This window comes from Electrona antarctica (assembly GCF_951216825.1).
Source record: "Electrona antarctica genome assembly, chromosome: 11".
Classification (NCBI taxonomy): domain Eukaryota; kingdom Metazoa; phylum Chordata; class Actinopteri; order Myctophiformes; family Myctophidae; genus Electrona; species Electrona antarctica.
The window spans coordinates 42,877,489-42,889,988 of record NC_136792.1 but is presented as its reverse complement, the minus strand read 5'-3'; the positions used below and the strand labels follow the sequence as shown (position 1 = coordinate 42,889,988).

The 12,500-nt window shown below is 43.9% G+C and overlaps 1 protein-coding gene across 3 annotated transcripts in view; it reads right to left on the bottom strand.

Annotated features, from left to right (window-relative positions):
* ets1 (v-ets avian erythroblastosis virus E26 oncogene homolog 1) overlaps positions 1-12,500 on the bottom strand; it is a 61,284-nt gene that overhangs the window by 29,247 nt on the left and 19,537 nt on the right. The window contains exon 1 of one of the 3 annotated variants that reach the window (XM_079513615.1): positions 8,782-9,109. The exons of the other annotated variants lie outside the window; for them this stretch is intronic. Within the exon in view, the coding sequence (XP_079369741.1) occupies positions 8,782-8,848 (67 nt within the window). The 5' untranslated portion in view covers positions 8,849-9,109. Of the gene's footprint in view, positions 1-8,781; positions 9,110-12,500 lie in introns of those variants that run through there. 3 annotated transcript variants of the gene reach the window in all.

Below are 12,500 nucleotides of genomic sequence, written 5' to 3'. Positions count from 1 at the left end.
CAGTTTATGGGGAAAAGCTTTATTTTGGGGCATGCTTCCAGTGATGTTATAGGTAGTATGCTTCTTGCGTTTCTGCTGCATTCAAATCCGAAATGACACAGTAAACTCACTATCCATTTTACCCTGATAACTTGATAATGATACGACTAAACCATTCAAGCCCTCTTTATACGTGTCATATACAGTAGAAGAACTATCATAATTCTGTGTGAATCGAGCACCTGTTGTGCACAGTCCCTTCCTACAAGCTCATAGCGCTCGTAGGTCTGCTATTTTTTTAAATGGTGAAAATATTTATTTCAGAGGATTTAGAAGAATTTTCTTAAAATGTGATGTCAGGCCTAATGCAGCAAGCGGCTTACCAAAGCCTTCCGTTAAACAGCAATAGTAAAATATTATCTGAACAATCGGTGAGTTATTCAAACTATCACCGATTGTCAAAAGGGAGACATTGAAGAGGAAGGATGGGTGGGGGGGGATCAACATACTGTATGGAATGTCAGAACAGGTCACCTCCATATGGAGATCTAAGGGTTTGAGGTTTGAGGTCAGCTGTAGAGTTGCTGGCCGGCTCCATATATGCAGATCTAGGTGATGATCCAGTCTTCTCCATGTACGGCTATCCAGGGTTTGATGAGGTCAGTGTCGTGATCTTCATATATGGAGATAGCCATATACGGAGTGGGTCACGAGGCGTGACGGACTGACGGCCATATATGGTGGCGTGACGGACTGACAGGTTTTCATAGTAATCTGCGACCTACGGTCGCAATTATTTAATATAATGTACACAGTATAGGCCAATTAAGTCAACACTATGTTGCGTCACATCACAGTGACTAGTCTGTAACAATGCACAAAATAAATGTAAACAAGTTTCTTCACAGAAAAGGGGGTCGACTAGCAGGCAAGCACTGTGTCAGACAGTGCAGGTGGTGCTAACGTCACTGCGTGTGTGTGTGTGTGTGTGTGTGTGTGTGTGTGTGTGTGTGTGTGTGTGTGTGTGTGTGTGTGTGTGTGTGTGTGTGTGTGTGTGTGCTTCTCAGTCTCCATCCCTGTTGTAAACAGATCGGGGAATGGGGATGCTCTGAGGAAACTGTTTAGGTGTTAACCCAAACACACAACGCATCTGACAAACAGTTTACTCTCCCCTTTGCATCTTGTCCAGAAAACACGGTGCCTGGCCCCATTTTTCAGTCCAAACTGCAACATTCCACAACCACGGGTTCCGGTAAAACAAGTTTGAGTTATGCGGGGAGATGGAATACGTCGGACAGACTTGCACATGTTCATGAGATACTCATTCATATTGCTGTTCATTTTTTTGTATGATACTGCACATATTTATAGCAAGCATATAGCATGTACGCAGACTAGGTCCTGAAAGCCCTGGTTCCAATTATACATCATAGAGCTAAATGCTCACTGCTTGTTTGAAGGCAAGCTATGGGCGACAGATGGATACTCGATAAATAAATTCCCTCGAGACCGCACTGTTTTCATGTTGCATGCCTCGCATTCCTCTTCTGTTTTACAATCGCTAATGTGCTTCTCACAGCTTTCTTGTGTTCCTCTAATGTGACCAAAAATGACTTGTGGCCCGAGTGGCGAAATGGTTTCAGCTCAAGAAGATGAATTATGGTTCTATTTTAAGCTCAAGTGTACTCCGCGTGTAGGCTCCAACATGGCTGATGGAAACATCAAACCTCGGGCTTATCTCGCTCTCGTTCTCTCTCTGCCTTTTCATCTCAATCTCATATGCATGTTAGATTACCACGAGCAACCTTTTAGCTTTGGCTGAATGCGCTGATTGAAAAGATGTAGAGTCGGATCGATAAGAACATGGAAAAACACAACTCGGCTATTTTGCAATAAGAGATGGAGGTGATTTCACAAACAAGTGCGTATGCACACAAATACTGTATATATTCACACACACTTATGCATGTGTGCTGGGTTCTCACTCACACACATGTTTCAAGAGACACTCTCTCTACCCTGTCCACTCTCTCCCACACACACACACACACACACACACACACACACACACACACAGTCACACACACACACACACACTCTCTCCCACACACACACAGTCACACACACACACGGTTGACTGGCTATGACTCATGCCATCAAAGAATGACTGGACTTCAGGGGAGAACACGGAAAACAATTTAACTTGTGACTGTTCGTGACGTAAAGAATTTAGTGTATCTTGAAAAATTCCTGCTCATTTACTAACCATTTGTCATTCTTGCCTTGTATGCTCTCATAAAACAAACACAGGTCTGAGACAGATCCAAGGGCCTGTCTAAATGGACATTTATTAGACAGAGGAACATATCACATCAGCACTGTAGTGTTGGGAATGGTGTTAAAAAGTTAAGTTCTCATTAGCTGCTGGCCCTTAGGCCCTTAGGGTCGTCTGTAGAGATGCCTGGAGAAAATACAGGAGTCAGCCACTTCTTAAAAGTCACTAATATGCAGATATCGGTGAGGCCACAAAAGGGCAGGTATAATATACTGCAAAGCTAATATAAGGAATCCAGATGTTATCTTTTCCTTAGTTCTAGCTGCAGTGATAGTCTTAAAGGCATAGTATTTTTTAAGTAGACTGTATGATTTGTCTGAGCCAGGGAGTCATTTCAGTTAATTAAAAAAAAGCATTTATAAAAGGCACTAGAATCAGAAATTATTTTCAAGGCTAGCGACCTATGAGTCTCATCCCACGACCTCTCCTATATGGAAGCTAGAAAACATGTGCCTCCCATTTGACCGTGCGTCACAGAAGTCCTGGCCCGCCGCGAGAGCGCCACTGACTCGCGCCTACATCGTAAAGCCCACCTCCCACTCATCCACAAAGGCATTCTTCCTTATTGTCGTCTGGCTTTGACTGGCAGGTCTGTGCCTTAATGCGATGTGGATGTAAGTAGGGGTCGCCATACATAAGTCTGTGGCTCACGGAACATCCATCCATAGGACTGATTACAAAAGCAGCTCCCCATGTTATGCTGAGTCTAAAACCAGGTGGTATGCAACAGATTCATAAAAAAACAGGGAAGAAATCTGGGCCATGCAGCAGTGAACAAAGTGACTTGTTCTGGGCAGCTGAACATCAGTGCTGAGACCAAAAACTGATTCCTAAAGCAGGCAACGTTTCTAAACAAGTTTAAGAGTTTCCGTTACATAGAGGAAAACACAGCTCCCCAAATGTGGAATCGTGAAACAGTATAGCAACAGAGCAAAGGGGACCAAAATAGATGCAGCACTCATTGGAGAAATGTTGAGGTGCTTGGAGCCATTTTGGGGCGGCATAGCGCCCATTAGGGTTCCCAGTCAGACTGTTGTTAATGTGGGAGTAATCGTGGGATAAGGGAGGCATGTGGCAGCAGAAACCAGCCGAACAGTCATGCAGGCAGGCAGTCAGTCAGCCAGGCATGTGGCGTGGCGTGGCAGGCGCCTGGTACTGTGACTCAATGATTACAAACGACTACGGGCTGAGGGATGTGAGGCAGGGGACGCGCACACACCAGAAAGACGCCACATCAAGGACACAGGTGACGTGAGAAGAGCTCATGTGGCCACTAGCAGGAAAGTTGTAATCAATTGGGAAAACTGAGGAAGAAAGGGAAAATAAGGGAGTAGGAGGGGGAGGAATGGGGTGGGTGGGTGACAAGAGTTTCAAAGAGCATGTGAAAAATTAAAAAAAGAAAAAAAAGAAAATCTCAAGCTTGGTACGTCTTTGTTCTCCCAGCCCTGGAGCCTGTTTTTCCCTTTGTTTGGGTTGCCATGTTTGGGTTGCCATCTTTCTGGGGAATGGTGGTTAATAGCGGGAGAATTATTACAATAAAAAAAATAACACAATAACAAAATAACCTTCCCATCACTAAGATATTCTGAGACAGAAGAAGGAAAGAAAACATAATGCCGAGGGCTTTCAACACCATCATATGGGCCACACCTTGGAATGCTCTCTCCCCCCCACCTCTGCCTCTCTCTCTCTCTCTCCATATGCTTACCATTTAGCGGACTGATGCATCTGACGCTAACACGCCTCGTTTTATGACTAAGCTTTAACGAGGCAAAATTAAGGCGTGTAGTCACAATACAGGCATCCTGATACAAACCACGCATCATAATGGTTTTCTGTTTATATCATGGGATGCCTTTTCAGACAAGAGGGGGGGATGAATGAAGGGAAATTAAAAAAATGAATGAATGAAAGAAAGCCTGACTGAATGGCTTGGGGGGGGTATGGGGGGATTTCAAGTTAAAGAGTGACATCATCAAGCCATGCTAGAAAGAAGACAGACAAGTTCATTGTGGACACAAACAGGCGTCCACTTGACTGGCCCCAGCGCAGTCCGTTCAAGGGTATATACGTATGGCCGCTGGAAGATGCGGAATGTATGAGGCACATTCAGGACACGACACCGGGCGCAACCACAGCCTGGCATGTTGTAGGCATGGCCTAGTCAAACACCGCCTAATGACATACGGGCATAAGGCACTTCACTTACCGACAAGGTTTTGATCTGGGGAACCAGGTTGATGCGGTATATGGATCGGATGAAAAACGAACCTGTTTGCAGCACCGCTCGGCGTTCGCCCCCAGACGGATCGACAAGCCACATCAAGGCTTGGAGGGCTGGATCGCCCAAACACTGTTTGCACAGCTGCCAGGCGGCCAAGGGAGGGAGCAATGCCTCCCGCGCTCAAACACTGGCATATATTACACAGCGTTACCAAAGGACTGCTGACACTGACAAACCCACAAGCAAGAAGCTTATGTAAAACCCTATATGCCCTGAAGGAAAGTAGGCCTACACCTCGCCTCCAGATACACCGCAAAATCTGTAGTGTCAATGGAACTTCTGAGAGGCCGTACCATACAGATCCACTTTTACACTTGAAGTTAAATTAACGACACAGATTCAATGTGGACTGGATGAGGAAGAACAGGGTAAAACCTAGTTTTCATAATTCTATGTGTAGGACTAGGATAGCAGTGCATGCTGTAGTATAGCCTACAGTATGTGTGTGTACGTGTGAACATGTGCGGGTGGCACAGCTCTTAAAATATCCCATATAAGGGTAGCAACACGAGGCATGCCAGTTATGACAAGCAAGCAACTCTGTTTTAATCAGATAAGAAAAGTGAGGCTGGCTCCTCCTCACCCCCTTTCCCTCATTCCCTCCTCCTTTCAATCCGTCCATCCATCTCAGCAGGGCACGTTCACTCAGAGGCATTCCTGTCAGTCACTCATCCCTGACCTTCAGGCCTGATGAACAGAGAACTTTAAAAAAAAAAAGGAGGGACAACTCACTGAGACACTTCGACAACAGACAGGGACTTGTACTGTAAAAATGAGCAACATTCCGTTTGGCATCTTCTGGGCAACCGTTTTAGGTTAAACAAAAAATGTAAATGCCAATTTTCAATAACCCTCATACGGTATGTCGGGTATGAGCTACTCCGTTACACAGAAAAGAGTATGGGGGGAAAAAAACAACAAACAACACAGAACTGTTTTCAACTACATGGAATGGAATCCAGCTCCGTCGTTGATCCAACACCTTCCATCTTGAGAAGCCATCTCTCCTTATCTGTGCAGCAGCTCCTCTCTCTCCTTTGAGCTCACAGCCTTGTTATGGCTACATGCTACTTTGAATAATAAGCTTCAGTTATACTGAAGTATTACCAAACCTACAGCGTGTATAGAGAGCTGGATGGCTACTGTAATGCAACTGCATTGCATTGGTGGTGCACCTCTCATCCTGATGCTGTGAACTAAGTATTTCAACAGAGCATCCCTATTTTATCATTATATCATTATTATTACACGTCTAAAGTTTTGGTTTTCTAAATAGTTGATCCACAAGCTCACTGTGCATCAGTGAGCTTGTGGATCAGCAATTGTCTGCAGTGCGACCAAGTATAAAACAGGCTCAAGTGGTTAAAAAGAGAATTACCTCGGAACAAGAGACCTTCGGTAAACTGACACTGCAGCTCACAAAAGGAAAAACAAACAACACAATGAGATTGGTCTTCAAACCACTTGAGCCGCTTTCTGTTGTTGTTGTTGGTGGTCGTGTGTGTGTGTGTGTGTGTGTGTGTGTGTGTGTGTGTGTGTGTGTGTGTGTGTGTGTGTGTGTGTGTGTGTGTGTGTGTGTGTGTGTGTGTGTGTGTGTGTGTGTGTGCGCAGTGCATCCATTTGTGCGTGCTGGGGGGCATGCCAAATACCAAAGCATCATCATCTATACTTTTCACATTGGCAAAACCCTATGGCTGTTGAAACCAGAGTAGCCTTGTCCACTGGGATAGAGCTACTTTCACAACCCACTGACTTGACGACATTGTGTAGTTCAAATACATTCTCTCTGGCTTTGTATAGAGAGTGATTAACTGTTTTAGTGACAGACAGACAAAATAGAATCCATCTTGGCTCACATCTCACATGTCTGGAGTGCAAAATAATGTCATTGATGTGCCTTGTGTGTGGATAAAATAAAAAATCAATAAAATACCAGCTAGTTCATCACTGGGACACATCTTGTAAACGTGGGGAATCTGCGATGCAGAAACGAGCAAATACGATGTGCGTGTGCCGTGTGTGTGCGTATGCGAGTGTGTGGTGTGCATGTGTGTGTGTGAGAGAGAGAGAGATGGTCCTTCGACAGCCTCAGTTTGACCCTCGAACACACGGCACAGCCAGGCAGGGTGTGCGGGAGCTAGTGTTGCGAAATGGTTTTGCAAGACATGCTACGCTTTGGCAACTCTACTGCAGCTGTCAGCACTTTTTCCCCCTTTATACAAGTTTGCGTCTGTGCTTGTGCATGTGTGCATGTCTTCAGCAAGGTACCATGTACGACTAGAAGGGCTGTAAAAACTGGTGAGTCACACAACCTTCTGCATTAGTCCGCATCGCAGGTCAGCAAGTAAAGTACGCATCATATTTCCATGACGCGCGAGCACTTTGCTCCCTTTAAACAGCTGGTGCAACATTGCCCATGCTGCAATGCCATACGCACTATGGTAAATTCAGTGTGCTAAATAGGTAGCAAACCAAAAAAAAAGGTTGATTCTGAAGAAGGGTCAAAGGGGGTGATTTTTAAAAGTGGACAACATAGAAGCAGTTCCTGAACTACAGGACCTACAGCTAACCAAGCCTTCCAGGCAGCATGGGGTCAGAGAGGCAAGCCTCAAGTCTGCACATTCATCACCTCAGCCTGTGGAAACTCGGCATAAACCACTCTCAGGAGGAGGAGGAGGAGGAGGGGGGGGGGACGACAGAAAGAGAGAGGGAGGGAGGGAGGGATGATGACTAGGCATCAGTGCCAGTCTCCCATGCCGGCTGGGCAGACTGCAGAGTGCCCTGACTCCCAACGCAACGCGGTGCTGTAGACAGACTCACTGTACGGGACAGAGATGGGTGCTTCACAGATCTGACAGAGCGATAGGAGCTCCAGACTAGAGTGAGCAATGCCATATGATATGACACCCTGTCTACCCCCTTAGACAGCACTTCTTAGACTTATATAGCATTTGAAACAGACTTATAGCATGTCATGTAGACAGCACAATAAGTGCATTGTATGTAGTCATAGCACTTCATAGTATATATGTACAGCATAGTATAGCACATATGTGTAGTTTATATGTATAGTGTCATTATATAGATATGTTCTAGTTATAGTTTATATGTATAGTGTCATTATATAGATATGTTCTAGTCACGGTCTTAGCTTACGCATGTTTCGCGATAAATGCATTTTGTTACATATGTGATGTATTCCCATGCTTTTTGTTCTTGCCTATTGTAAGTCGCTCTGGATTAAGAGCGTCTGCTAAATGCCTAAATTGTAAATTGTAAATTGTAGAGATAGAGGGAGAGAGAAAGGCGGGGGTCCACACATAGTCCACACATACCTCAAACAATCACGCAAATGCAAAAACTTTTGTCATGATTCATAATTTGCATGATAATGTACAAAGAAACTGTTACACATGCACTGATTCCAGAAAGACAATTTATTCTCTCTCTCCTTCGATGAACACAACTGCTGTTAGTTTAGAATAGATCATGTTTGGTTACTCTTTCCAACTTGTAAAATGTCACATGTTTTGCTACAGGCCATTTGTTAGTAGTTAATAGTTGAACAGCAATGCATTGTGAAACTTTTCATTCAACCAGCTGATGTCAACCAACCACAATGACATCACAAGATAAATAACTGATATATGCCAACATTGCAATGGATGGACGTACCATGTGCATTGCAAAAAACAATTGTTAGTCTTTAGTCTAAATGGAAAACAATTCTTTCAGGTTTTTAATAATAAGCAGCATACAGCAGGCTAGACTCAAATAATCCACGAATGCAGTCTCCCGGCCGTGTGGGGACCCGGGGGTGCATAAATTGTATTTTCGCAAGTGTCATTCTCATGCATGCTGTCCACTCCACACCACACCACACCACAGTGACCACAGCAACTACCTAACGTGGGGGGGAAATCCCACTGTTAATGCCAGGACGTCTTGTCCCGTTCCAGTTCTAATTAAAGGGAGTCACTACCGGCACACATGTATACAGTACATGTCACGCTGTCTACGCCTGTTAAGTGTTAAGAGAACAAACATATGAGCTGAGCTGCCAGACTCGCTCACTAATGTCACCATCACTTGTACATCCGAAACGAAGCTTTTACTACGAGCTATAGCGCCAGACTCGCGAAACGACATTGTAGTGACACAACAACAAAGTTAATTTACTCACCGTCCATTTTTTCAGCCTTTATGATCGTTAATGTCGGTTTCATATCGACAGCTGCCGTCATGATCATCAGATCAATGTATTGGAATAATCGCCGCGTCCGTCCCTTATTTGCCTTTCTAATACTCCGAAACAATTTATGGGGTAATAAAACGTTGTCTTCTTTTTCCCGACCGAATAATTTAACTCCCAGTTTTTCTTCCCCCTTTTTTATCGCCACCAAAATAATATTTCTGTTCCTACAAACTTCTCTCCCTATCTGCCGCTCTCTCTCTCTCTCTCCCCCCGGTAGGCTACACACATACACGCTCTCTCTTCTTTCCTCTCTCACTCACTCATTCCCTCCCTCCCTCTATCTCGGTTTGGGCGTTGCTGTTGCTGAAGCGGCTGGACTAGCACGACATTGAAGGGGCGGTGTGTACTGTGTACCACTGCCAGTGGTGTGATTCACAATTACAGCAGCATTCTTGCCCTGTGTGTCTCTGGGAGAATCCGTTCTCCTCCAGGGTCCCCCCCCCCCCCCCCAACGTCATCACAATTTAACAATGATTCCCCATGTTCCAGGCAAAAAATGCCGGTTATGGGGGAAATATACAAAAATACAATAAACTAGAAAAAGTGCCCTTCTGGGCACAGGTCTCCACCAGGAGGATAGGACTGTGTGAGATGTTTGGCAAAATGTTATAGTTATGAGTAATATAAACATGTTTGCCTTTGATGGCAATTGGATGATTTGAGGCATTTTGTTCCAAAAATGTGTTTTGCAAAAATCAACCTGTTGGTGGCGCTATAACAGGCCAATGTGAAAAGGGTGGGATATATTCCTCAGCCTAGTAAGAAAATGTGTGAAAGATTTCACGTAAATTGCATGCTGCGTTCATGATTTGAGGCTTTTGTTCAAAACGGGGCAATCTTGCAAACTGTGAAAGCCAATTATAGGCAATTATGATGGAATATGAAATATTGGACAGATCCGACATGAGCACATGACCATAGAGATACTGTGTAACGATTTGTGAGATTTTTGGACAGAATCTGGAAGAGTAATATAAAAAAATGTGTTTTACAAAAGTCGGCCTCCTGGTGGCGCTATAAAAGGCAGATGCGGAAAATGCAGGTCAAAGGTTTGTCCTTGGCCTCTAGGGAGTGTGCATGCAACGTTTCACGCAGATCGGTGCAGTTTTAGGTAAAAAATGTGAAAAGCTGCCTCATGGTGGCGCTATAACAGGCCGTTCTGGAAAATGCGGGGCAGAGGTTCATCGTTGGCATCCAGGGAGTGTGTGTGCAAAGTTTGGCATCGACCGGGTTAACGGTGCCGGAGATTAGCTGGTAACGGACGGACGGAAGGACGGACGGACGGACACACACACACACACACACACGGACGGAGTGCAAAACATACTCTCTCCCCATGCCTTCGGCCTGGTGGAGACAAATATAGTACATATAGGCTAGCCTATATAGCCAGGTCACTCTTCATTTGGATAATTATCCATACTCTTTTTTTATATAGATTTTGTAGTGACTTGTACACTGTACCCATTCTACATTTTTAATCAATCATTCAATCGATGCTAGACGAAACCTGATCATCACAATGACTATACATAAGCTAATATGATGTTAGAAGCCTACTAAAACATGTAGGCTATAATAAATAATAATAATAATAATAATAACTAGAAAAGTGCAATTCTGGGAAAATTGCAAGTGTGGTTGTACCGACCACAAATAGCTCGCTAAATAGACTATGATGATTATGTATGATGATGAATGATGTACTGACCCACATGACATCACAAGGGCCGTAAAACGTTTATGCGGAATAAACCCACTATATTGTGGTTGCACACTAATAATAATACATTTGAGAATTGAATTGGTGAACTACAGAGAGCGTCATGAGCTCAGTGTCTGTGTCCAATTCTGCCAGTCTAAGCATCCATTCACATAACTTGTAACTGGCCCTCATAAACACCTCAGAGAATTTCCTGTTCACCCTGTGCTGATCAATAAAAAAATCTGAGCGTTTCTTTTTACAGAGCTGCCTCTTGGGCCTTTGAAAGGAATGACGTCGTAGGGGTAAAATGGCAGGACTCCGCTTTAGGGAATCCTCTTAACCACTTCCCAGCATTCATATTCTGGGGGGGGAACATTAGCCAAAACAAAAAGAAAAAAACTAGAAAAAGGAATGGCGCTATAATAGGCCAATGTGAAAAGGGTGCCATTTCTTCTTACGTCTTTTGATGGTAATTGGATGATTTGAGGCATTTTGTTCCAAAAATATGTTTTGCAAAAATCCACCTGTTGGTGGCGCTATAACAGGCCAATGTGAAAAGGGTGGGATTTATTCCTCAGCCTAGTAGGAAAGTGCGGGAAAGAGCTCACGTAAATTGCATGCTGCGTTCATGATTTGGGGCATTTTGTTCCAAACGGGCCAATCATGCAAACTTTGAAAGCCAATTATAGCTAATTAGGATGGAATATGAAATATGGGACAGATCCGTCTTGAGCACATGACTATAGAGATACTGTGTAACGATTTGCAGGATTTTTGGACAAAATCTTTAGGAGTAATATCAAAAAATGTGTTTTACAAAAGTCGTCCTCCTGGTGGCACTATAACAGGCCGTTCTAGAAAATGTGGGGCAGAGGTTCATCGTTGGCATCTAAGGAGTGTGTGTGCAAATTTGGCATCGACCGGGTTAACGGTGCCGGAGATTAGCTGGTAACGGACGGACGGACGGACACACGGACACACACACGGACGGACGGACGGAGTGCAAAACATACTCTCTCCCCATGCCTTTGGCCTGGTGGAGACAAAAAGGCAGATCTACAAGCTCAGAACACATTGCAGTGTGACACATTGTGAGCTGAACATCCAAATGTGTCATCCATAAAGATGTCAAAACAAAACCATGTTGGATCTTAATTACATTTAAACAGAGACTATTCATTCACCCTTTTTTTGTCCTTTTTTTTTTAGATAACATAATAACATAATTACTAATGTATACTGCACCTGTACCATATATACATATTTTAAACATTGGGGTTTTGTTTTTAACTGGGATAAGAATGAGAAACTGAAACTGGCCTGAGTACAGCAGAGCTCCCTGTGGACATAACCACAGCCATTAGCAACACACACAAAAAAGAAAAAAGCCTGTCATGGCAACCCATTGTGATAGCAATTCCAAGTGGAACATGCCCGCTTTTAACTAAAGAAAAAATAGTTTCAAAATAGAGAAACACTGGCAGACAAGTAATAACATGGTGCAGTTCATATAATGCCAAGCCGTTGAATACTATTAAGGTTTCCATTTCCACAAAACTGCCACCTAATAATATTCTAATCTAAGGCATCATCTTGTCAGGACACATGAACATTACCAAATGTTGTAAAATTCTGCTTTGGAAATAGTTCTTCTGAAGTGACTGGAACCAGTGTCAAAGGTCTCATACTGTTCTATATGCACCAGTTCTCTCTTTCCAAGTGTCCACACCCACACATCCAAAGTAACCTTGTTAGGGTAAGTCAATACGGTGCATCCTAATATGCCAGTCAATACGATACTTCTGCCTGTTCTGTGTATGCAGTATGTATTTCCAAATGGGATCTGGGTGGAGGCTGCTGGGGAGCCGGGGGCTATTGATCACGTATGGATTTTTAAAACCGGCTGGTCCTTCACCAGCTCCATTAGCTGGCCCTGGATCAG